The sequence below is a fragment of the Notechis scutatus genome, chromosome 6, assembly GCF_049901735.1.
Source record: "Notechis scutatus isolate UNSWTSFEM ecotype Mainland chromosome 6, rNotScu1.2, whole genome shotgun sequence".
NCBI lineage: Eukaryota > Metazoa > Chordata > Lepidosauria > Squamata > Elapidae > Notechis > Notechis scutatus.
Window position 1 is genome coordinate 2,338,604 of NC_142014.1, and position 26,726 is coordinate 2,365,329.

General features: G+C 44.2%; 1 protein-coding gene across 1 annotated transcript in view; it reads right to left on the reverse strand.

The window, feature by feature from the left end:
• Positions 1-2,954: 2,954 nt before the first annotated feature.
• SEMA3A (semaphorin 3A) overlaps positions 2,955-26,726 on the reverse strand; it is a 128,181-nt gene continuing 104,409 nt past the window's right edge. The window contains exons 7-17 of the mRNA XM_087969182.1: positions 23,133-23,275; positions 22,615-22,729; positions 22,437-22,506; positions 21,538-21,682; positions 18,273-18,492; positions 15,883-15,974; positions 14,473-14,514; positions 11,866-12,023; positions 9,185-9,252; positions 5,879-6,021; positions 2,955-4,064 (exon numbers count right to left, since the gene is read on the reverse strand). Coding sequence (XP_087825308.1) covers positions 3,609-4,064; positions 5,879-6,021; positions 9,185-9,252; positions 11,866-12,023; positions 14,473-14,514; positions 15,883-15,974; positions 18,273-18,492; positions 21,538-21,682; positions 22,437-22,506; positions 22,615-22,729; positions 23,133-23,275 — 1,652 coding nt within the window. The 3' untranslated portion in view covers positions 2,955-3,608. The remainder of the gene's footprint in view (positions 4,065-5,878; positions 6,022-9,184; positions 9,253-11,865; positions 12,024-14,472; positions 14,515-15,882; positions 15,975-18,272; positions 18,493-21,537; positions 21,683-22,436; positions 22,507-22,614; positions 22,730-23,132; positions 23,276-26,726) is intronic.

Genomic DNA, 26,726 nt, shown 5'->3' on the forward strand with positions numbered 1-26,726 from the left:
GCAAAAGATGGATGAGGCCACACAAATAACACTCTGGCAGCTTGGAAAGGAAATGAAAACAAGTTAGGAGTCTTTAAGAAAGTATGAGAAAATTGCAGAAATGTGCCAGGCAAAAGTCAGAAATGAAAAGTCAGAGAATAAATGAAGGTTAGAAAAAGAACTTTTAGGAAGACTATGAGAGGTACGAGATCATTCTTTGTTTAATGTCTGTACTTCAGAAAGTTAATTTCCAATTGGCTGTACTATTTTCTTTACACCATTTTAATAGAATGTAAATGGTTTTAGAATTAGCCCATTTGGAAAATGCTACATTTGGCTGTTATTTATTTTCAAATGACTTCAGAAGCACACCGGTCAATAAGTAGTTCAACAACCACAACCACAACAGTCCCAGTGCTGACATGAGCCATGGGCATTGGGTCTAGGATCCTCATTGGACTAATACACAGGGAGCCACCAATGCCTTCTCTTCTCTTCCCGATACGAGTCCAAATTATGTATTAGGCATGGCCATGAGATCCATCTGTTGCTAATGGCCATTCTACCTGGGGAATCAAAGGTTGTCCCATTTGCACACTTTTCCCCATGATGGCTTGCCATTGAGTCAGTACGCTCAGCTCCACCATCTGGGGAGTCTGCCTTGGCCAGCTGAGGTTTCCCCTTCCCCTCAATTGGAGGAAGGGAACTTCCTTCCAAGGGGGTGGGTGAGGCCCTGAAGAATGTGTCCGTGTCTCTAAGGGGGACAGGATCCAGCCCATGCTGAGGGTCTGGGACAGATCCCACAATGCCCTTGTGCCCAGCAGGATGGGATCCTCATGAAAGGGCCTCTTTCCCATGTTAGGAACAGTGCCCTGAACCGGGGAAGGAGCATTTGATCCAAGTGAGAAGACTGATGCCCACGGAGACATCTAAGCCAAGAAGCCAAACTTAGGTGTTCATGTTAGGGATTGTGGTTCTCCAGCCAGCCAGGAGATCTTGCTGAGTCCCCCCTTGCAGGTTCTTGGGGGTTTCTAGCTGAGCAGTAAGTTCACAGGAATCATCATTTCACCTCATGGCCCACCAGTACATTATACAAGGACGAAGTTCACAGGTTGACATAACTACCGCACCTGTGGCTCATTTGGCTGGCAAGGAGTGAAACAGGCACTCATTGAGTAAGACAGACGCTCTTCAGCAGACACAAAACCTCAGCCCACGGGGAGCTCAGGCTGCTGCTTTGCATGATTCTGCTGCAGTTCAGTCCAACATGTGCATGAATTGCAAGCTATTTTATAAAGAGAACTATAGCTGACTTCAAATATTGAGTTAAGGTACAATCAAGTTTCCGTAGCTTATTGTGTTTACTGTGGTTTAAACAACAAGCCACCATTAAAACCATGACTGAGGGCGATGGGTGAACTCACAACATTTCATCCACACAATCAAATGTCTGCCTTCTCGAATCTGCTCCTGGGACCACATTTCTAATCCTGTTTAATCCAGTAAATTCATTGCAAACTCTGCCAAAATAAATTGGTTAGGTTAGGACTGCAGAATAGTCGTGTACACACACACACCACACACACACACACACAAAATAATATTCACATTCAGATTTAATTACTGCAACTTAAAATGCCTGCTGAAGAATAAAAAATATGGTGCATTTTGTCATTTTTTTAAAAAGCTCATTACTGGAAGATACATCAAGATTTGTAGAGTTAGCCCTCCTGTTCAAAAACTGCTGATAGAAGTTATTTGTTATCATGAGAAGTGCAGAGCAAAATCTTAATAACTTTTGAAATTCTCAGTACACTTTAAATAATCCAAACAGGTTTGCAAGTTCAAGCATTAATACAGATGCTTCCTGTATTCAAAATGTATGAGATTCTGGGAACACTATTTTTGGAAGATCCAAAAGAGATGCCCAAGGAAAAAAGAGTATACTGGGTTTGGTTCAAAATGAGCAAAATTTGGATAGATCTACTGAAATCAGTGGAATTTTTATTAGTCATGATGAATTGATAGTAATTATAGAGAGGAGAAACCTTGCATCCATCAATGCAATAGTGCAGTTTCTAATTTTAATTCACTACAGGTCAGTGCATTACACACTGCACATTAGGGTAGATATGACATATGGGATGTTCATCATGTTTTACCTTTCTTAGGGTAGCTTGGACAGGATCCTAGTTTTGCTAACTCAGTGGTTTACAGATTTTTAATCTTCAGGGAATTCACCTTTGACCCCGTGTCACATCCCAAGACATAGGATGTGTCCCGTTTGCAATGATTATTTCAGATCAAATTTTCACGCATTAACTTGGATTTGTGTCTTATCGCAAATATGACACAATATTGCCTGCTTCGTAGTGTGGGCAAGCAAGTCTGGTGCTTTATTAACTTGAGGGATATTTTGCTTCTCTAGACCAACTGAAAGCCACCGCTATAATCTGTCAACAAATCAAGGATTTTTCATCCGACGGTGTTCTATTTTTCCCATCCATATAACAAGATCATGAGCAGAAGAAATATTTTAATGCTATTCACAGTCTTTCAAAAAATTTAAAAAAGAAAATATACAGCTTAAGTCATTTGAGTTTCCCTTCATTGTTTCAATCGGTTTCTCTTTGTATCAAAGCATAAGATAAGACGAAGAAGCACAGGCTGAACATGGGAGAAATGAGGGAAGAGAAATATTCCACGAGGCAAAACCCTTGTCAGAATAGCTCTGCTAAGGAACTAGATAAAAGGTACTTATAATATAAATCACCTGCAATTTAGTTGAGTTTGCTTATTGTTTGTCTCAATTTCATAAACGGGGAATTAAAACTGAGCAAAAGTAAACCTGGAGCTTTTTTCCTAATTAAAAAAACAACAAAAAAAAACAACAATTAGAATATCAGAATATTATCAGACAAAAAGCCTATTCTATTCCCCACCCCCCAAAAGAGCTATCTTTGACTGCATATTGGTTGTGGTATATTTAAATAGTTGTTTAATAAAATACATCTTTAAGTCAAAGGTTAGGGAAGTCATCAGTAGTAGGGCCAGAGTAATCCCTCTGCTGTTGCCACGGCTTCAGGTAATGAATGGTTGAGGTCCATGTGACTCTAATTGCATACAGTATTAATTCCATTCTTCCAGCACATTTATAAACAAGACAAAAAGGGTGTATAAGTCTTGCATACAACCAAGTGTGAAGGTTCTGTCTCTTAGCTTTCCAAAACCCATGCAGTTCTTCAGTCAAGTTCAAGGGAAGGTCCCAGAGAGCATTTTCTCTCCACATAATCCCTTTTCAAAATGGCGGCCTGACCGATGATAGCCCTTTTCACTTCAGTCCAAAGAGAAATGCCAAGTTCATCTCACTGCACAACCACAAAACCATACGCTGGTTTCGGAGTCAGCGTATGTTCCAGAAATGTCAGGGGTCAACGAGACGAGCCCAATGGGAAATGTTTCAGCAAACTGGGCCCATTTTCAACCAAGCAGAAATCATTCAAGCTTCCCAGCTCTTTGTAAACATCCACGTCAATGCCATAGAAAACGTTCGTCTGTATTGCATCTCATTTCCAGTTATGCAAGGCTTCACTTGGATCAAAGGGTTTGTTTTTGGAGGTAATTGTCGCTCAGACACTTCGTGGTGCCCTCTCAAACTCGTGGGTCCTTCTGTTCCTACCTTTCTTATTTTCCTGTAGATGCTTCCACTTGTTTGGGTTCACCTGGGCATTAGCAGGTCTCTGCCGGCGTTGTTTGCGGTCCCGTTTCCACACCTGCTCACAGAATTCATCCATTGTGTTTAGGTTGGGATGGTTGATGAGCTGCATGAAGTCTCTATACCACACTTTCTGGATGGGCGTCATGCCGTTGGAGGCCTCCTTGACCTTGGCGCTGTCTCCTTCTTCTTCCCTATGAAGAAGCTCTTCCAGGTGTTCCGTGTCTATGATCTCCAAGGTGACCTTGAGGAGGGTTTGCATGAAGCCATGCTCCACAGCGTAGCAGAAGTAGAGCCCCGAGTCCTTCCGCTGCAAGCTCCGGAGCAGAAGACCTTGCTCGGTCCGGATCAAGCGGTCACTTGCTTTGATCTGTGGAGAAAGAAAGAAGAATGTTCCTGTTCAAGCAGGGAACCCCCGTTCTGTCTGAGTCTGAAAAGAAGGGCCTGGAACTATGTTCGGCCGTGATGGGCTCATTGGATGAGGCTTTCTACCGCTCTAGGCTACTTCTCAGGCTTTTTTGAACAGAAGAAGAAGGAGGAGGAGGAGGTAGAGAAGAAAGAAAGGAAGGAAGGAAGGAAGGAAGAAAGAAAGGAAGAAAGAAAGGAAGGAAGGAAGGAAGGAAGGAAGGAAGGAAGGAAGGAAGGAAGGAAGGAAGGAAGAAAGAAAGGAAGGAAGGAAGGAAGGAAGGTACTTGGATAGTTCAAAAAATGAATGCACACTAGTGTTAGAAATACGTTTCACTTATTCTATATTTATGGACACGTTTAAACAATAAATAAACCAAATTCATTAGTAACATTGTTGTGATGCTGTTCTGCATACACAATAAATGATCAGAACTACCTTATTTAACCCACTGAATGTTACAACATCCATCTTTAATGCGAAAAGAACATTTGAAAGCAATAAAAGCATGGTGTCAAACTAGAGACAAACAATCATGGTAATAAATGGATGCATTTATTCCTCCATATGAAGTCAGAGGAGACCTAATAATCAAAACAATCCCTCTGAGTGACTTTCAAGCTGGGCTTGCAACCTCGCAACTCCTACTCCTGGGTTCCCCAAATAAGGACATTCCAGGACGGTGGATTCCTACTGATCTCAGCTATTGTGGAGAATTATTTTTCTTCCTCTTTCCTCCTTTTATTAACAGTATATAAAACAAACGAACAAACAAACCCTACAACGTTATAAAAGAAGGGAGTGAAATGCTCAGAATTCTTGAAGTCCTCGCATTGGGAAAGTTACTCACCCTGCAAAACACCATTTCTCTCCCTTTTTGTTCCCACTGTTTCATAAGCAAAATTAAATTGGCAAGGAGATACGTCTGTGTATTTGGATTAAAGCAGCTACAGTGTGTATTTGAATCAATATATTCCATCATGTTAAGATTTATGAATAGAACACATTCAATCCATGTTTTCCTTATGGTTCAGAACAAAATCGATGTTCTGTGATTGATGTTAATCGTTGATGCCATCCAGACTGATGGGATTCTGAGTTCCATCTTGAGTCAACACGGAACGTCTGTGGTTGATGGGAGCCTTGCCCAACACATGGAGCGGAAACAGAAAGACGGCCTATTTTTCCCCATGGTTTATAAAATGAATCTGAGAAGACTTTGGGAATCTAGTCCCACAAAAAGCGTAGCTATTGCCAAGCAATGAATGAACTATGAATCCTTCATATAAAATAGGGGTTTCTGCCTTTTACAATTGTTTCCTTTCTTCTTGCCTCCGCCTACTTCCCCAGCTCAGGCAAAGCTCTCTAGCTTGCTTGGAAAAGGGGCTTCCCCTCTACCAGTGAGGTGATGGATGATGGGACCTTCCGGGCTGCTCAGCCCCCTGCATTCTCACTAAGCCCCCTTGGAACACACAGAGCCCACCCGTATTCTGTGGGCAACCGGTCTGTGGGGAGACGCGTCAGAGACGACTGCCGAGCAGCTTCCATCACCCAGGAGGAGAACTTCCTTCCCCAGTGGGAACTTCTCACTGGACGTTGGAATGGACGAAATGAGCAGCTTTTATCGCTGCCCTTGCAGGATGCAGGATAAGCTGGTCTCGGGCTAAATGGAAGTTCTCAGAGGGAGATGAGATAAGGGATGGTGATGATGATGATGATGAAGAAGACCATCAGAATTCATGGGCCGAGGGACACAACCTTTGAGCACCTGCTCTTACCTCTTCTTTCCGCTCCTCATTTGGCTTCTGAAACTGCCAGTAGACCAAAGCACGTTGGGATTTTGGGCTGCACTCCAGGAAAGTACTGCTGTTCTCTACTCCATAGATAATCTTCTCTTCCAGCCCGGTCCCGCTTGGGTTATCTGCAAAAAGCAGTAAGAAGAGGCGTTATTTAAGCTGCAAGATGGCCACCTGAGGTCCTCCAGAGCCCTCTGTACGTGGAAGAGGACTCTGCCATCCAGGGAATGTGGCTGGAAAAAGAGCAAATTTGGGTCTTGCAAAGCAGTGATTCTTTGCAACAATTATGTACATCTGACTTGGAAAACGTGTGTGTGTGTGTGCTTGTGGGTACATTTCTTCTTTAAAAAATAAACAATCAGCTCCTGGTGGCTTCATAAAAAGCCCAGAGACACTTTGCCACTACCTTATCCTGGGATGTTTTTCAATGTCTGTGCTAGGAGCTGACTAGATGCCACAGAGGCTGCGGCAAATAAAATCTAGGGTTTATGTTACTTACCTCATCCCTGGAATAACATAAATCCAGGACTTGTGCTACTCTTGTCAGCCAGGAGCTGCCACAGCTATAACTTGATGCTGTTTGTAGAAGGAGCGACCTTGATTGCTACCCACTCTGGACAAGGAAGAGAGGCATGCAGCAGGCCGGGATCCGGGATTAGCTCTAAGCAACCAGTTTCAGTTGCTCTGGCCAATCTCCTCTGGCCCATCGTGGACATTTGGCTTGCTTTTCAGGGCAGATGGGACACCAGAATTAATTTGACCAGGTATTGTCCCGCCAGTCCTTGTCACATCCTGAAAACAACAGGCCCAAGGATGTTCAGCTTGTTTTCCAAGCGTGGAGCAGATGCCCTTTGGAAACAATGCTGGTGCTGTGCTGCATAAGGACACAGGGCCTTGGTTGCTTCGGTGGCCCCTGGGGACATTATGGTGCTCCCACTGCTTCTACTGACCCGTTTTGCATGGCTGAACCTTCCCCCCATTCGTACTTTCAGGAACCACAGGACCACTTGGGCATTTGCCTCCCGTTGCCCATCATCCCACCTGCCAGGATCACCCGTAGCGGGAGAGCCAGAGGAGCCCACGGGAGGTGAAGATCAGAAGGTGCCCTGTGGGGTCTTCTCAGACCCTGGAGACTCTCTTTGATAAAGACGGCAGGAGCTCCGGCTTCACCTCCGAGTGGTTAAAGCAAGCCCACCGCAGCCGAGGCAGAGCTGGAAGCTGAAGGCATCCAACAGAATGTGGGAGTCGGCCAAGAGGCTCCTTCAGCTGGATTCTCTTCTCATGGGAGGGAACAGCCCCAAAGCAACAGGGGCAGCGAGCAGGACATTCCTTCTGCTTCACCCTGAGTTTCCTCTTAAGCCTGTCCCTGGTTGCTTAGCTGGTCCTGATACAGGTGGCAAACCCGCCCTTCCAAGCACCCCCCGAACTCTCCCTACCTGCCCCCTTGCAGGCAGCACTCGTTCAAAGAGGCAACAAAGCCAGGGGGATCCCCAACCCCTTTCATCACCCGGCCTACAGTAGATGAGGCCAGCCCTATTCCCTGCCCTCAAAAGAGGTAGGAGAACAGCCGTTGATAAGTGGCAGGATTTAGGCCAGCCCTTTTCTGCCAGCTCCCAGGTGGACATGAGTTGTGTGTTTGTGTCTGCCACGAGGAAGAGCCCCCCAGCCAGCCTATTTCAATGGTCTGGGGTCGGCCATTTTGGAATGGCACCGAGGGCTCTTTCCGTTCCCCTGGTGCATCTTTGGCCACCCCCGAATCCTCCTTGGCCCCTGAAAGACTCCCGCCTCAATGTTACGCAGACTGAGGCACGTCTAAGCCCATTTGCTTGGCATGGCTGGCTTTGCATGGGCTGGGGCCACTTCCCTGTGGCACGTTTTCTGTGGCTGTCATTTGTCAGAGATGCTGGTGAATGCTAATCCCAAGATAAAATAGTTAACCTTTGCCCTGCCCCTTGGCTTCCACGGGGTCTTTCTTCTTCTTCTTCTTCTTCTTCTTCTTCTTCTTCTTCTTCTTCTTCTTCTTCTTCTTCTTCTTCTTCTTCTTCTTCTTCTTCTTCTTCTTCTTCTTCTTCTTCTTCTTCTTCTTCTTCTTCTTCTTCTTCTTCTTCTTCTTCTTCTTCCTCCTCCTCCTCCTCCTCCTCCTCCTCCTCCTCCTCCTCCTCCTCCTCCTCCTCCTCCTCCTCTTCCTTCTGAGTCCATGGCAGGGTCTGGATCCCAGATTATCTTTATTAATGGCAGTCTCCTGGGGGCTTTCAGGAGCCAAGAGCTTGGCAGTCAAGGCCTTTTCAGCCCTTACGTTCTCCGAGTGGAAGATAGGCTGCCTCCTACAGGGCCATCCATTGTAGACCCCATTGGCGGTGACCCACTTTGGCAAAGAAAACCTGTTTGTTACACTGCCGTCCCAGGAGGAAGCCAAGAAGCTGGCCGGCTGCTTTCATGTCGGTGACAGGCTAATCCAACGTATCACCTTAATGAGCTTCAGCTTTCAGAGCCCAAGGAGGGAGAGTCTCAGGGAAGAAACAGCTAAGCAAATCAGCCGATATTAAACCTTTAGGGAGTCAGCCATTCAGATGTCCTCACTGTTTGTTCCGGGATGCAAGTGGGATGACTTTTTTTGTTTAAAAAAGGCGGTTGTTTGGAGCAAAACTGATTCATTGGAGAGAGATGGGGAGGCGCTTGGAAATCACCAAGGGGGAAAAAGAGTTGAAAGGAAGAATTAGACACAGCGATGTTCAAAGGCAGCCGGCAGTCGACGTTCTAAATCTTGGACCAGAAGGATCCCTCTGTTCCCGGATGCTGTGACAAGCCTTTCCTCGACTTTTCTGCTCCCTGCCTTGTTTGCCTATTTGCCCACCTGCAAGCTTCCTCTCTCGGCTCCCCCAAACTCAAGTCCTGGCATTGGGATTGATCAGCAAAATGTGGCAATGGCCTCCTTTATCCGGCAGAGGGGGCTGCTGCATTTTGCAGAATGCTTTCCTTCTGAATTGGAAGGTGAGGACAGGGAAGAGAGAGCAGGAGGCCTCTCTTTATGCCTGGGATGACCTCAGGGAAGCAGGGAACACACACACACACACACACACACACACACACACACACACGAAAGAAATCAAGTCGGTTGGAGTTATATCAAGTTAAAATGCAGAGAATTGAGGGGGTGGGTGTGTCACTTTCCCCCCTATGGATTTCCAGGAGACCAAAGTGAAGAGTCCGGTCAGCTGTTTGGATCCAGCCTCGTCCAGCCTTGTGAGCTGTGTCCGTTGTGGGTTGACCTTACAAATCCGAACTCACCGGGATGCTGGAGGTCTGAGCAGTGGGTGAGAGGGTCTCCATTCCGGATGTCCTGTCTCCTGGTGCGCCTGCAGGAATCGGGGGTGGGGGGAAGAGAGAGAGAGAGAGAGAGAAAACCACACTGTTTCATCACATTCATGGCGTTTGTGGCACTTTTAAAAATGAAATTGACATTCTAGACTCTCTCTGCTCCAAAATGCAAATGGGCCACAGGATGAAGCCTCATTCGCCCAGTAAACGTGTCAAGATATTCAAACAAAGGACACATTCAGGAATCTGATCCAATGCCAAAAAACGGAAGAATTAATCCATCAACATTTGTGAAAAAGATATTATAAATAATGGCCAGGCAGGGCTGTGCTTAAAAATCAATGCTTCCGATTCATTATTTCTAGGAATATTCTAGCCAAGACTGTAAATGTGTTTTGTTTATCACAAAAGTTACAGGTGGATCTGTAGACAGTTGGATCAATAAGAGCACAACACGCACATTCGGTGTAACTTTTATGAATGTACAAATAAATCTAAAGTGCCTCTTCTTGCCTCTGAAAATAAGACCAGCCAAGCGTTCACTAACTCAAGTAATTTGATTTTCCCGCTAAAGGAAATTCCATTAATGTGTCCTAATGTCTCCTCTCTTTGGTTCTTGTTCTTCTCCACATGTCCCCTGTGAACTTCTGATGAAGGAAGATTTCCCAGTCATGGGTTTGCGCTTTCTTCTCTGGCAAGCATTCTCACACGAGGATCTAATCCAAGAGAGGCTCAACCAGGGTACCACCTTTTCCTATATTCATTTTAGTTTTAGGACCTAGTATGAACAGAACTAGATTGATAAGCATACTCCATCAAAAATGAAGGCGTGCTTATTTAAGAACTGTCCTGTTCATGGAACAGCCTTTTCTAACAGAGGTTTCTTTGGGCTTTTCTGAAACTCTAAACTCCCAATTTGAGGGCATCCTTTGCAAAATCTTTGTCTGTTAAAAGAAATTATTGGGAACATAGGAAGTCCTGAGCACAATGATGAGCTACAAGAGGCTTAATTAAGTTTTGTTTTGAAACTTCATATGTTATTATTGTTTTTGAAAGAGGATGTTGCAAAAATAATTTAAAAAACAACAACCACCAAACACTGTTCCTGTTCAGGCTGCCCCCTGTTGTGTTCCTATTGAAAAAGACCAGAGACACAAGATCCCCGTTCAGTCCCCACAAGTGGAACCTTGAGGAAAAGGAGAGAAAACAAGGAGGTTGCTAGAAGCTGAAGAAAAGGGAGACCGAGCATATTAGAAGGCAGTCAAAGGGAGGGGAGAGAAGAGAGGACCAAGAGGAGGTGGGGGGGGGGGGGACTGCAAAACCTTGAAATCACGTCAAGAGTCAAAGGCCAGGAAGAAAGGGGCACAGCTCAGGCATCCTTGCCTTTTTTTCTGGAAAGCTTAACAGATGTCAGAAAGAACATTTTGTCCCATTGTTTTAAATGGAACTAGAACATTCATTAATTGCTCTGGAAAATATTGACCAACATCCAATCCCCATGCCACTCCTTAAATTAGCAAAAAGGATCAAATTGGTTAACAAATAAGTGGTTGTTTTATGCCCATGCTTACTCCTGCCTTTTAAAGACAGGTTCTAGTTTTAAGTTGTGATTTTTTTAAAAACTTTTTTCTCTTCATCTTGGTGTAAGGTTTTTGTAAGGCTTTTCTCTGAACGGAGTGTATTGATTTCTGAAATAAATAAATGCAAAATTCCACTTCTCAGGACGGTTCCAGAAGAAGCCTCTTTTCCTTTATGAAAATAATTATATAACAATCGTAAATAAGGAAAGGCTTTGTCCGAAGGCTCTGATAAGCAGAAATTCATGGCATGAGTCATAGTTTGAGTTAGTGACACAGGAACAGGACTCAGAGCTTGGGGATCTTCCTAAGGAATCATGTGGATTGAGGCAGGCGGATTTTTCCATGGTTGGCCTAGCAAGGCCTGGTATGGACAAGCAGGATCTGCAAAGCCCAGGGCTGCAGGCCCAAGAAATGTCACGATGATGATGATGACCCTTTTGTGATGGAAGCCCCCCCCCTTAAACAGCACTTGGTTCCCACCCACCCCCCAGGAATAGGCCAAGCCTAACGGAGGGGAGAGGAGGGGACGGAGAGGCCTGCGAAGGATTTAAGGAGCCAGCAGAGGAAAGTCACCAGGCCTCCCTGCTTTCTCCCCTTTGCTGCTTTTTAGTTGCTTCAGTAAACAACAAACCCCCTTCAGCCCAGAAGCAAGGCGGCTCCAAAGAGACAGTCAAGGAGGGTGCGAGGACCTGGCCAAGGACCTTTGGGGGAAAAAACACGTCTGATGTGACATTTCCAAGTTGGCGCATCCCATGGCAAGTGGGGCTGTGGAGGGGCGGCCCACAAGAGTTTGCCTCGCCTCCACCGACTATAAAATGAGTTGTGTGTTTCTTTCCATCCACGTTGCCCAGTTTACTGATGTGCCAGGCAATGGCGCTCCTGGAAGAAACGAACCACCGAATCACCAGGTATTGGCACTAAAACTAAGGGAGGGTGAACTGGAGCCTTGGTGGTTTATGAACACCGCTCGTCACATGGGTGTCCCTGGCGCAGTCCCAGCGCTCCCAAAGCTGCCCAGAGCAGGCTGCCCGTGGGACCGAGGGAGCGTTGGGGTCAGATGGTCGGACTTGCCTCTTGGCCGTGGGAAAGTAGCGGGAGCAGGAAGCGCCATCCCAAGCGCAATAGGGGTCCCTGGCCAGGCAGCACTCTGCACAGGCTTTCCCGTAGACGTCGCAGCGGTGCAGAGGAAGCTGGGAGACTCCGACTGCCGAGCCGATGTAGAGCTGTTGCTGCAGGGTTGGAAAGAGAAGAAGGAGGCAACCGTAAAGTGCTCCGCGGGGCCAAGGGTTGCACTCAAGGCTGTGCAGGAGCAACTTCTACCACGGTTTCAGGCAACACAAACAATATATATTGTGGGACTTGTAGAATTATGCAGCTGCCCCTCCCTCCCAGAAAGAGAAGCTCCTAATTTTTTAATGGAAGTGGAACTCCACAAGGAATCTTTTTGCTCATTATTAGAGGCAGCAAACAAGGCAGTCGAGTCTACTTACAGAGGTCCTCCTCCCCATTTTTATTTCTCACCCATCAATCCATCCACTGACACGCCATCCTGCATGGTGCACCCAGTATCTTTTAATCTGCTTTATTGGGCTTCATTTGAATGTGTGAGCTCCGATATTCAGGTGCCAAATGCTTTGCAGGCTTCATTTCAAGCCAACCGCTGCCACCTGCAAATTACTTCATGGAACCAGAAATTCGGAGGGCTGTGCAGGAGCAGATTTGCAGAGATAACCTGCCAGAAGAGCTTCGGACTACTTGGGGGCACAAATCTTCCCCTGGTCTGCAGCTTTTTAAGTCAGCTGCTCCTCTCCCTGCCGAGGCTTACTTTGGAGAGGAAATCCAAGCCCTGCACAGCCCTGGAAACAAGGGAGGGAAAGGCCCTGGGCTCAGCCCAGATGCCTGGAAGCCCCTGCAGGGGACCCTTCACTGCTTCTTCCCTGACCACAAGGAGAAAAGCAACTCTTTCAGCCAGTGGGTGGAAATTCACCCTAATATTTTGCACACCACGAGATAATAAATTCATCATTTCATCATTTCATCCTAAGAAAGTTTCCTCCTTCCCGGAAGAGGAACGGCGATGCACCGAAGACTTTGAAACTTCGAAGGTTCTGGAACAGGAACCAACCTGCTCTCCAAGCCCCCTTCGGTGCAAGCGGCGGGTGAGGCCAGAAGCCTGTCAGAGCGCATTGCATGGCTGTGCGGCCAGACTGACACTTTATAGGCCCCGCTTTACACACATGACTTGGGCCTCCGTAGATGAAGGGCGCTTTAATGCTGGGGGGATTTGTTTGCCAGAGATGGGGGGGGGGAGAGCGTAATCCCTCCTGAATACACGGAGAGAACTTGGATCGGAAAAGCCGTCCTTAAATGCAGGGCTCCACGTTATACACGAAATCGGCTCTTTTAAAAAAGAATGTGGAAATAATCAAAAGCAGAGCACTCTGATATTCACACACGCACACACCCTTGGCACCTCAGCAAAGTCTGCAGCATAGTTTTTTTTTCTCTCACAATAGCACATTCATTTAAATCTCTCTCTCTCTCTCTCTCCCTTTCTGCAGTGGAAGAAATTCCAGACAAAATACTTCATGTCAAATACATTCATTTTAGACAGGTTCCTAATGTTGAATGGGGTTTCCAGCACATTTATGATCAATACATCATAAATCATTATAATCAAAGTCAATAAAAGAAAGACGTTCTTGCCTTCTTAAATTTAACACGGAAAAAAAGGATTTGTGGTAACACTAGAAAGGACTCTGCAGGCCCTCTGCCTTTGCCTGCCAAAGACCCCAGGATAACTCTCCAGCAACCAACCCTCAGCCGGCCTCCCGAGAGACGCTCCCAACCATTAGGGAATCCTGCCCTGCAGCGAGTCAGAAAACACCACCTTTTGGTGACCCAGAAAGCAACCCCTCAAGGACTAGCCTTGCCTTCTGGGAACACCCCGCATGGTGAAAGGTTGGCGTTCTTGAAAAAGTTAAACAGAATAACAGAGTGGGAAGGGACCCTGGTGGTCTTCTAGTCCAGCCCCCTGATCAAACAGGAGAATCTATGCCATTCCAGACAGCCTCTTCTTAAAAGCCTCCCGGGATGGAGCAGCCACACCTTCCGGAGGCCGTTCCACCGATCGATTGCCCTCACTCTCAGGACGTCTCTCCTTAGTTCTAGGCTGTTTCTCTCTTTTCTCATCTGCACTGAGAAGCAAGACCCTGATTCTGCTTGCAGGCCAGAGGGCCTGAACGAGCCCTGACCGCAAGGGTTGAATGTCTGACAGGGTTTGCTGAAAGGGGGCCCTTCCACATTCTGGCCTCGGTGCCCTGAACCTCATTGAAAGCGAGTCAATCGGGGGGCTGGGAAAGAGGGCCCCAATTTCAGCTGAAAGGCTCTAAGGTTCGTCTAGGACTGGGAAACCCTGATACATAAACAGCCTGGGGGGAAAGAGGATGCGGCTGCTTTAAGTACATTAAAGTTAGTGCAACCCTTACAAGAGAGAGAAGGCTTGTGGTTTCACTCTTAGGAAGGCATAGGAACGAACGCTGCGCTTTCTTGCTTATAGGGTTCCATGTGAGAAATCACAAATATTTATGAAGAGGAAACAGGGTGGGGCAGAATTCACAAGTAGGAAGCCAAATTAAGCCCTCTGAAAGTTCAATAAATACTTCAACAAATACCTACCTGCTTCGTGGAAATCTTCATGGCTGAAACAGGCGTGGGTTCCTGAAACAAAAAATAAGAGTTAACATCAAAGGTGATTTAAGGAGCTGCTCTACTTAATGGGATGCTATCTGGATGTCTTAAAACATTTGCATTGCATTTGTGGTTGCTATGGAGGTATTCAAAGGTTCCCACAGTGAAATTCAGTGTATCTTCTTAAGTTAGAGGGTGTCTTTACAAAGCAGGTAGGCAGATGCATCCCTGAGGCTTACAAACTGAGTTTCAGCAACATGGCCCTGCATGGCGATGTCTCCTCACATGGGAATTTATCTGCTTAGCTCACTGGTCCCGGCACAGGGTTCGTCACATGGGGGCTTCTGGCAGGAGCCCCCTGCTTGGACTGAATTGGCTTCTACCCTTTTAGCCTTCCAGAAATATGGAAAAGAGTCTGTGGGTAGGCATAATGTGGCTGCGAACCCCAGAGTTATGATGGGAAATAAAAGCAATCAATCAATAAACCAACAAATCAATACCATCTCCAGGGTAAAAATTCCCTCTTTCTTTCTTTGTTCACTGTGACTTAGCAAAAATAAGTTCCACCTTATTAGGATTTGTAAGCCTCTTGCAATGGTTGTTTCCCTCAATGCTACTGAAACTGGTAAGAGAAAAATGTAGAGGAGGAGGAGGAGGAAGGCTCAGGGTCACTTCTTTCTGGTAGAAATGCAGTGTTGAAATTTCAGGGCTAGTCTAAGTATTAAGTTCCTTAATTCCCTAATAGCATTAGGACGTAGACTTGATATGAGGCTTCATGTGGCTCTATAGCCCTCTCTGAGCTGTTTACAGAGTCAGCGTCTCCCTCCCCCGCCCCCAGACAATCTGTGTCCTCATTTTACCGACCTCAGAAGGAGGGAAGGCTGAGCCAACCTTGAGCCAGTCAGGATCGAACTGTCTGGCTGTGGGCAGAGTCAGCCTGCAGTGCTGCATTCCGGCCACTGCAATTGCAGCATAGATATATTTTATTCCCCTCCTTTTCTTGCCAAATCTTTCCAAGGACCTCGGGCCAGTTTATATAAATAAATCCATGTCTCAGTATTCAAACTGGGACTCTTAATTGCTCTGTCATGGGAGCCCTCCGACATCTGAACAACGGACCTTCCGCTGCACCCTGGCCTTAACATCACTCGCCCATCTGTAGAATAAATGTTGTATATTATTTTTGGGAGTGAAAAGATGGGCAATGAGACCTTCAGACATACAGATGATTTCAATTGCAAACAGTTGTATCTTCTGGCCTTTTTTACATTCCAGCAAACGGAGGGAAATAGTGTCAGCGCTAAATACCCTCGGTTGGGCCCGGCCTTCCTAAGCTCCACCTGCGGCTACCTGGGCAGGCAGGCAGCAGGGGTGGCAGCTCACAAAATTTCCCCTCACCCGAAAGACGGTGATCTCTTCCAGTAAGACTTCCTCCAGGTCATGCCAGGTTTCCTTTGGGATGGAGACCACTTTCAGAACAGTTCCAACATCTGAAAGAAAGAAATGAACATTTTTGTTTAAATAGGAGGACTTCTTAAAAATTCAATAGATATCTTGTTTTTCACATTACAATTAGCATCTTTCAGAAAATACAGTCATAAACTCTATGAGTTTGGCAGTTTGATCCTGACCGGCTCAAGGTTGACTCAGCCTTCCATCCTTCCAAGGTGGGTCAAATGAGGACCCAGATTGTTGGGGGCAAATAATGCTGACTCTGTAAAACAGCTGAGAGAGGGCTGGAAAGCACTGTGAAGCAGTGTATAAGTCTAAGGGCTCTTGCTAAGTACTGTTTACACTTTAGGCTTGATTCACAAGGCACATTAGCAAGTGATGTAAAGTATGGAAGAAATAAGAACATTTAATGGCATCTTCCAAAACATCTCAGGATCTACCAGCTAAAGAGGACAGAGGGAATTCTCTACAACCCAAAGCAGTAACTGACATCTAATTAACCACGACTCCCATTAAAATACAACAAATATGATGCATGTGGGGTACAACATTGCTGAATGCAGTCCCTGGGTTGTGCAACAGCACAAAATACAAATAATATTTAGGTAAAATATTTTTTTTAATTTAATACATTAGAATTTAGAAAACAACAACATAGCATTCCAGGGTAAAAATCTACCCGAATCTGTGGGAATCAGGGATGAAAAGACGATTCATTTTCTGAAATGAAGGAGCAGCAGGGAGAGAATCCTATTCTTATACTTGTAAAACATTTTCTGATAGCAGAAGGGATCGCGTTGGGATGTGTTCCTGCATATTTTAAGGAAATTCCGTGATGATTATTTTATAACGTCGGTCCAAATTACAACACATTACATATTAGAGCCCTGAGCATCTGAAATGAAACTTTATCTGCCTTCAGGATCAGCTTCTTCAGCTGAGTAATTTTTCAAGCAGTTTCATGCCACTGAATCAGTCCTTTCTTCTCAGACCAGAAAAGTGTTTGGTGCATAACTTAATTTACAGGAGAGACGTAGTGTGATGAACGCCCGTGTGCTGACAGCGGACGGACCCAGAGTGCACTAGATCAGGGATCTCCAACCTTAGCAACTTTAAGACTAGCGGACTTCAACTCCCAGAGTTCCTCAGCCAGCTTTGCTGGCTGAGGAACTCTGGGAGTTGAAGTCCACTAGTCTTAAAGTTGCCAAGGTTGGAGACCCCTGCACTAGATGATCTTTCTTTACTTCCCCATTAAGTTACAAGTGCAGATGGAGGGACTAAAAGGTGCATTTGCTGGAGAAGATGAAATGAACCTTTGTTTGTGTAAGAATTCATTTTAGCCTATTAATTTAGCCCGCAATTCTAAACCCAGATACCTAAGAGCACAAGGGCCCCTGCTTCAATATAAGCAAGTAAGGACTGAATGGAGTGGAAGAGAACAGAACGGAATTCTTTATTGGCCAAGTGTGACTGGACACATAAGGAATTTGTCTCCAGTGCAGAAGCTCGCAGTGTACATACAAACAACAAAGTGATAGGTGGTTTATCATAAATCATAGTTAAATCAGTAGGCCTACGGGGTCAACACGTATTCTGAAACCCTGATTTTGTTATGTAGTTGGCCACTGGGAATCTGTTTCCTGCAAAACCGCTCTGGAGAGCAACCCTTCCGGCCAGCCCTTGGACCCCATGAGGTCGGCCTCCATGCAGATCCCCGTGCAGGCGCTGTTGCCTTTCCCTGCCCCCAGAGGAGAGAGAAGCGGCCTCCCGTTTTCCTGGCTCGAAAGGCCTTTCTGGAGCCTCAGGGCTGGAAGGGAGCTCCAAGGCCTGCCAGGACAACCATCCAATTGATCTGGGCAGCAAAATCCAATTGACCTGATTCTATTCAGTTCTTTGAATGGAACTGGAGCATGAAATGAAATCAGTTAAAACAATCCCAATGATTTGTATCCATTTTCTGAGCCACATCACCACATAAATGACATTGCCCTAATAGACGTTTGATATTCATACACTTATGATGTAAGATGGTTTAGATCAGCGTTTTCTCAGGGGAAAAAAAACCCGCTTTGTGCGTTGAAATGTTTGCTTAGTTCTCATGCTTTATCACCCTTCCCTTTTAATTAACCCATTGCTCAAAGAACCTCCCTCCCCCCAAAAGTTTCATTGTAGGCACACGGGGCCCCTTCCAGAAGGAAGGACACAAGTGGGATCTTCCTCACTTTTCTGCTCCTCCCCCGGTTTTCTCACTGGGTGTGCAGACTTTGGTATTGTTTTTGCCTTTCACTTCCTAGCAGGTTTGCCAGATGAAACAGGTGAATATCAGTCAGCCTCACCTGTGCCAATGAACAGGACGTCGTACTGGCCGTCTTCTGCATCTACGCGATCAACCACGATTTGTGTGAACTGATAGTCCAAATCTGTCTTGATCATAATGGGCCGATGGTTGATGGGAAAGACAGGGTTATACATGGCCGGGTGGCTTCTTGCAAACGTGATGACTTCATCGGGCAAGTCCTTGGTTGAGTCAAAGCCTCCGAAAGTCTTACTTGGACACTAGTGGGAAGAACACGAGATCGTCAGCAGGAAGGCGGCACCCAGACCATGGGGGAGGGGGAGGGGGGAATGCCCCATTTTACTCTGCTTCTCCAGCTCTCCAGATGGCATCCAGCAGCAGCTCAGATGCTCAAGGAGCCCATTAACTATTGCGACTGCGTGCCAAGGTCTTTCTAAGAAGCCGAATCACTGTGGAGGCCAATTTGATTTAGTAATATGACTTGTGTTAGGGAAGTTAATCCAATTTGGAATTTGGATTCAATCAGTTTCAAACTAAATTGCTAGGCTTTCTCCCTTTATGAATTCAAATGTGCGACTCTTGCAACGTGCTTGGCAATTTCTGAATTCCTAATGTGTATATACCGCTTGAAAGGCAACATATAATTAAATACTTTTCCCCCTTTTGTTCAATCATGTCTGACTCTTGGATGCTTCTTGGACACAAGCCTGTAGATTTCTTGACAAAAGAAACTTTTTTGAAAATAGTTTGCCCTTGCCTCCTTCCTTGAGCTGAAAGAGAATGGCTGGCCCAAGGACACCCAGCAGGCTTTGCTGCCAAGGCAGGACTAGAACTCCCGGCCTCCTGGGTTCTAGACTGATGCCTCAACCACTACACCAAACTGACTCTTATAATTAGATAATAATCTTGATCAATTCAGAAAAAATATAACTACAGACATTGTCTTAGTTCATCGGAGATAAAATTAATCATACACATATTGACCTATATACCACCCACAAATACATATCTTCCTACATTTTATTTATTCCTTTATTTATTTATTCCTTGTCATGTTTATGTAGTGTATATTGAAGGGGGTGACCCCTTGAGAGCTATATGCAATGAAACTTCATTTTAATGTATGTGTTGTGGTTAGCTGGCAGTAGGTGTGGACAGCTGAGGAGAGCGAGGACTCAGATGAGGGGCCAGGACCATTAGGGAGTGCTGCCTTCAGAGATTGTGGGGGCTGGCAGCAGCGATGAGGAGGTTCCCGAGGAGCCTGTGCCAAGTGCAGGGCTGCTTGCAGGAAAGAGCAGTTGCAACAGCATGGGCGACTCGGGAGTAAGGCTGCAAGGTAATGGCCCCTCCTTCAAGAAGATAAAAGCCAGCTGTGAATCGGATGTTCTTTGCAGGAAGCAAAGATGTTTTGAAACTCAGCCTCGTGGACATTACAGTATCTCAAGTTGGTATTTGAAGACTCTTGTGTTGTGAAATATTTCTTATCTGTGATTCTTGGCAGTCTCGCACAGTTTTGGTGAGGTTTGTGCTTATCAAAGCTAATTAGTTTGCAGCAGTCTTTTAACTGGGGATTTGTAAGAATCATTAAAAGGTTTCTGTTCCCTTTGGTTATTGTTTGTCTTCTTGGAAAAGGGTTTGGGTCAGAACAGTATGCTGATAAGTGTATGTGTAAAGTGACAATAAAGTTATTCTAAGTCTAATTTCTAAGCCTTCTAACAAAAAGAAAAAGAGGTAGAAGAGTCCAGCAAGCCAGTTCTGTATGTTTTATTAAGTGTTGGGCATCAGTTCGTACTGAGATAGCCAATGTTTATTTTAGCAACATTGCAATGTTCCTATCCGTTGGTGACTATCAAAGCTGGGAGAACTTCAGACCAAATGCGGTTAAAGACACAGAGGCTGCCCTTCCTTGGAGAACTCGGGAGCCCCATTTCAGCACTTACGCAGCCAGAACAGGGGGAACAGCCCCTTTTTCCAGGCTTCTCCCTGCAGCTGTTTCCTGCTTAAGGGGATTCCACACGGCCTGTCCCCAAGGCAGACCCTAATTTTCCAGATGGAGTGCAACACGGATTGCTTGCATTAATTAGATAATGATTAATTGGAGTGGATTAATGTGCGTGGAGAGGATTGAACAAGGAAAGTCATTTAGAAGCACAAGGAGGTATTGACCAGGCAGTGGGAGAGCCACATGCAAGAGCATGTGTGGCTAATGTTCTGAATTTTTTTCATTTGTTCAATGACCCAATTTTGTAATTTAAATGATCCAGTTTTGTAATTTACAAGCAAGTAGATGCTCATTAAATGTTAAATTTATAATAAAAACACAGTGGGACTTCCCAAAGCGGGCATTTTCTCTTCCCATGCCTCATGTACAAGATGAAAACCGTCTGGCTGATACCCAACCTTGCTTCTGGTGTTTACCACAAGTGGCGCAACTGTTCTGGATTCACCTACTGACTGACTGATGGGATTGATAGGCAGCCTTTCTACTCTGCTGGCCAGTTTTCCAGCTGAGCTTAACTCTTTGCACCTGGATGCTCTGTCGAAGGGGTTCCCATTACTCAATGACTTAAAGGGGTCTAATAGTCTAATAGTAAGCAAACAACACTGTGGAACTTGGTCGTCTCCCACTGGGAAGCAGCTTTGTTTTGGGCTTAATAGAGAGACCACAACTAAGGAGCCTGGGAAGTTAAAAACAACAAAAACAACAACTCAGAAGAATACAGTAGCAAATCACTTCCATATTGCTGCCAGGACAATTTCTGATTAAGTCCATAAAGTACCTATGAGTCACGCTCAGCTCCAAAAGACGGCTTGCTTTCAACCTTTTCTATAGAGTCAAATTAAAACCTAAGTTGTCGACTGTCTTGTGCCAGCTGTCTGTCAACCCATTTTGAGGCACCAGGTGAGCACAACAACCCCGCTTCGTGCTCAGCTACAGACATTCTTGTTTCATCTAAATTTCAGGCTAGTTTTCCACAAAAAAAAATTTATTTTCTGGAAAAGTTGGCCCTAAAGGCTCCTCGAAAGCAAGGGGTGGGGGTAGAAATCTGATAAATGGGAGAGCAGCAAGAGTCGCACAGACCTTTTAAAAGGCCATCTCTTGCATAAAATATATAATTTGTAGGATTATTGCCTTCAAAAGGCTATCACCCTACCTTTAAGCAGAGGACTTCCTAAAGGCTATGGTTTAAATGTGGGGCTGATCCCCCCAATTCCATTTAGTTAAAGTTATTCCTGATGTCCCAACTCAACACCAAGTAACCCTTCTGCCCCCCCCCCGATTCTCCAGTAGGAAGCGCACTTACGGTTCCTGGCCGAGGGTATGGCACCCGTCCTTGGTAAGGGACCCACTGGTAGTTGGGGCCGTCTCTGTGGGCGTAGGGGCCCAGGAACACCCGCCTCACGTCGGCCATGCTGTACATACAGACAGCAGAGCCCTTGAAGATATTGCTAGCATTGGGGAAAAGCAGAAGAAAAAAAGTTGAGGCATTTCGTTTTCTAAATTAAGAAGGTTTCAGGAACGTCCCCGTGACCCGCATGGACACAGCATTATCCTCATTTCTGTCTGCCTGCTTGCTTGTTTGCCGTTGCTCTGGTTTTCCCCCCAGATTTCTTTTTCACTTAAACCAGTGAGCCTTACTGGTCCTGCTCCCATATCACTCTGGGTACATGGAAAGATGGCTTTCAGGTTCAGTTCCCTTGAGTCATGGAAAGCCACACAACCAATTGACCTCATGAATCTTAAAAAAAAACCTTTGGTGTTGCTTCTAGTGTACTGTATTCTCCCAACATCCCAAACATTTATTGGAAGTAAAAACTTACATTTACTCTACAGTGTATCTGTGTGCTGTTTGTGTGTTATTCTTCACTGCTCTCACTACGTCTCCCTGTATGCGCTCATTCTCCTAAGGGGGAATTACCTCAACAGGATGTATATCTTGGCAATGAAACAAGACAATGTGAAATTTGTGTGATACAACATCTGTCTATGAACCATGCACCCTTTTGTACTGTCCACACTCTTTTTATGACTTTCCATAAGAAAACTACAGTTCATGAACCTATCAACATTGCCTGGATTCTCTCAGTTCAAAGGTTAAGAAAATGCCTCCCTTTTTTCCCCAAGCCTCACCTAACAAAGGAAGGTTCCCAAAACAGCCAAACCCTGTAAGGTCCTGTATAAATAGAGCAGCAAGCAACATACCTGGAAGTGGTAAAGACTGCATAGATTATTGGGTTTTTAGGATCTTTTGAGTTCATTAGAAACACATCCTCTGTCAAGAAAAGGAAGAAGGAAAGGCAACTTGGTCAATTCTTAATAAAACAAATACAGTAGCTGACCAGAGAATAAATCTGTATTCACAACTGGCTCTGTCACTTACGGAGTTCGTCGAAATGGGTGTCAATGCCATTAGGTCCTGGCACAGAACACATCAACCGTGCTTTCAAAAAAGTTGTCCACTTGTTAACAAGGCTTCTATGTCCTCCAAAGTCATTCTATCAAATAAAAATTTCACACCAGAATTTTAAGAGCCTCCTGTTTGTCTCCCTCCTGATTGTGACACCTAAAATTACAGTTTTAAGACTTGACTTCTGCTTTGCCTAATGTCCATGTGGGAGACTCTCTACACTGGAGGAACGCCTCCAGAGTAAGGGCAAGCAGAACATCAGAGCACAAGTTACTCTGGAGTTCTTCATCACAGGAATTCTCCAATGGCTTTGCTACCACCAAGCCAAGATGAGCAGAATTAGTATAAAAATTGAATTGGGAGACCATATGAATTGAATAAAGGAATGAACAAATAAATAGTAGACAGATAAATTTATTTATTATGGCCATGAGATTTCAAAGGGGTACTTTATTTCAGACCTATTTTTTTGCACCTGACATGATTTATACCTTACAGATCTGTCCTATTCTGGCATGCGTGGCTTTTCCAGAATGTTCCCCATCGATTGCATTTTCTCGGAAGAAAAAATATATCTTGTCATCTTCTGGATTGTCACTTTCAGGGATCAAATGAGCAGTAATAAACCTGGGATCTGTAAAGGAAATGCAAAGTTTATATAGAGCATCAGGTGTTTTCACACAGAACCTTAGGATCTTTCAAACTCTGGTGATGAAGTTCACAATGACGTTTCTCCAAAACTCTAGAGTTTTCTGGAATTTACTGCTGTTGGCTTTCATGGCCAGTATCTCCAGGGTATTGCTGAGCTTCAGAGTTTAGTGATACTGGTCTAGATGAGAAGTTTCTATAGACCATTTGCCTCTGAGGATTTAGCTGATGAAACATCTGGAAATTTCTTCTCTAGAACTTGATTACCAAACTCAAAATCCCAGCACTAAGCACTAAAGCCCAACAGTGCCCAACTTCCTGGAGTTTGTTTATTCCCCTATATATTTAACTTTCACCATATTCTTGGACGTTATTTCAACCATGATTGATATAAATGACCTGGAAAGAAATGGATGAAGTTTTCAGGACTATGCAATGCTTCATATTCAGTTCTAAAATTGATCTTACATTTCCCTGGCCGAAGAGACAGCAAATACTGTAAGATAATTTCAAGTGTGTGGGAAAATAAACATTCTTTTTGAGGAGTTCACTTCTCATTAATTCAATTTTAAGTCTGAGAAGAATCTGACTATGATTTAAGCGCTAAGGAATTGAGGGGAAAAGTTTCTATGTACATAAGATTTTTAAAAAAACTATTCTAAATTGGACTGAATTCTCATAGTACGAATATAAATAATATGATTTTCATGGATTTATATGGGTTTCTTCAAGACATATAATGCATGTAAAAACATAAGTACAAATTATGGCGTTCTTGATGCTCTCTGAGCTTGGTTGTTTCCTTGCAGAGTTTTCGTTACCCAACTAGGTAACATCTTCAGGGCTGTATAAAAGCTTTTTGTAATGAGAATTACAAATAACACTTGGAATCTGCACAACAGAAGAAAACAAATGAGACACCAGGTAGGTTGCAAACCCATCTTTACAGTAGGTGAGTTTAATTCCCTTATGCACCATTTATTTTTGAGCACCTCTGTATAGGACGGCATTATTAAGCAGATGGGCTCCTTAGCTCTGATCTGGCTCTTCTCTTGAACTTACAGAAACTTAATGGCTCCAAATCTATATAGGGTGTTTCAGCCGGCACGCTTAGTGGCCCCATTTTTGCCCTGTTCTGTTTGATCTTGATGGGCTGTTGAGAGTTCTAAGCAACCTTCCTTCAACATTTGGGGTATGTGGTTTGTGGGAAAGATTGTTTTGTGCATTTCAGAGACTTTTAAGAATCTTCTCCACCATGAAAAGACTTATTTGGTTGTTTATTGAAGAGTTTCTATTGTACCCCTTTCACAAGATCACAAAAGCAATAGCCAGTCAAATAAAACCACAAAAGCAACATCCATATGAATAACATAAATCTTTAGTCATTAAAAAGTCAAACAGAAAAGTGAAATAAGGCTAAAAACAACAAAACTTCTTTTATCCAGACTTCTCTTTCATCAGGTCTCTTTTCTCTATATGGCCAATCAGATTATTTTGTGGGGTGGGAATCCCACTTCGGCTCTGTTTCCAGCAACTTTCCGTTTCACTCCCTTTAATCCTGATCTTGTTAAACTGTGTGTGTGTGTGTGTGTGTGTGTGTGTGTGAGAGAGAGAGAGAGAGAGAGAGAGAGAGAGAGAGAGAGATTTGTAGAACAATTTATCAAAGTAGACTACAGCAGGAGTAAGGAGCTGTCAATTATACATCAGCTTTCATCAACCACACTAGACTGCGGAGAAGACAATTGATTGATATGTATTAAAAAAGAACCAACCCAATAAAACAATGTTAGAATTACAGAGTTGACAAAATCTTTCCCCTCCCCAGTTTCAATCTGTGGTGAAGTGTGCTAAAAATAACAAAGGCGGTTTTTAAAGCAACACCAACCCTTCTTCGACATGATTAAGCCTGATCAAAGGAGGATGAAGCCACCAGTTGCTTTTAAGAGCAGGCTGGTGAGTTTTCTCAGCTCCAGCCGGCCTCTGATCTCAGGGCAGAGGCTGGAAATAGAACTCGGCTAAGTTTAAGGGAGAGAAAGAAATACTAAAAACAAAGGGGAGGGGGGGGAAGCAAGCAAGACGTAATTGTTTATCGTTGCAGTGGTGGTGATGATGATGATGGATGATGATGATGACGAAGATGGTCTTCTGGCCAGCAGATGCCATCTCTTCCGTCTCCTTGCCAGGGGTGGGCAGACCCCAGTTCCCACTCCCCATAACTAAATAGCCTATGAAAGAGAAGTTGCCTCCCAACAGTTTCTTGTCCAACATCAGTATCCTGTTGAACTCTTTGTTCTGCCCTGGAGCATTTCTTTTTCTGTTGCAATGATTAAAGAAAAAGCAAACAAAATACTCCTCTCAAAACTACGATGAGATATCCACACACATATATATCAGCATGTAAATCTCCCAAAACATTTTAATGAGGGAAAACTCTTTTATGGAAAGCTATCTGCCAGAAGGCTAAAACTTGTAGGTCACTACCAAAACAATTAAGATAATTCATTTTAAAATTATTAGCTCATGTGTTTTATATTATTTCAGTCCAATGGAGTGAATGTTTAAATGCTACAAACAAGTGTTGAAGTAATAAATCCAAATCCAAATCCAAATCCTAAAAAGCACATTAACAAGAAAGCTTGCATCTATTCATGAACTAGTGCAATATGAAACATCTGACTAAAATCAAAGACTGTCTCCAGGGAATATGAAGTTAAAGTGATATAGACCTTTAAAAATTCTCTTCAAACAAAGCAAGAAATAGTGTTGTAAAATAAAATGCCATTTAGAGGCTGTCTGAGTCCTGAGGGAAATACAAGGCAAGACGCAAATCCTGAGCAACCCAAAGTCAAACAGAAAAGCCACCCAACGCTCCAATCCTCAACCTATATTATGATCCGATCAAGTGGATCTTCTGTTAAAATGTCTCACCATTTCTGTTCAGAGTAACATGGCGTTACTCTTGAGGCAAATACTGGCTCAAAATATTCCACTATTCAGGAGCTATTTTCAGATTTATTCTTGAGAAAAGCCCTACTGAATTAGAAATTGCGAAAGACCAAAAATAGAATTAACAAGACCATATTTGTTTGCTTGGAACCAACGGTTGTAGCTGTTATCAGGGGGAGTGTCATTCATGTACAATTAGCCAAAACTCCTTGGTAAATGTATAGTGAAGGGAGATTGTATACATATTTCAAAGTAATATGAGCATCTTTTCTTTTGTTCTAATGCTTCTTATGAGAAGGAAAAAAAAACTTCTTTCCTTGGAAAATTGACAAACGCAAAGCTCCATATTCAGAAAAGCCCATTAAGAGGAAAGAAAGGCGAAAATGTTGAGCTGTGGTATAATTAGCAGTTTTCAAGGCCTTTGTTCTTAAGCAGAAAACAATAGTTTTGATTCTCGGTAATGACTAATTATACGATGAAGTGAAAAAAAA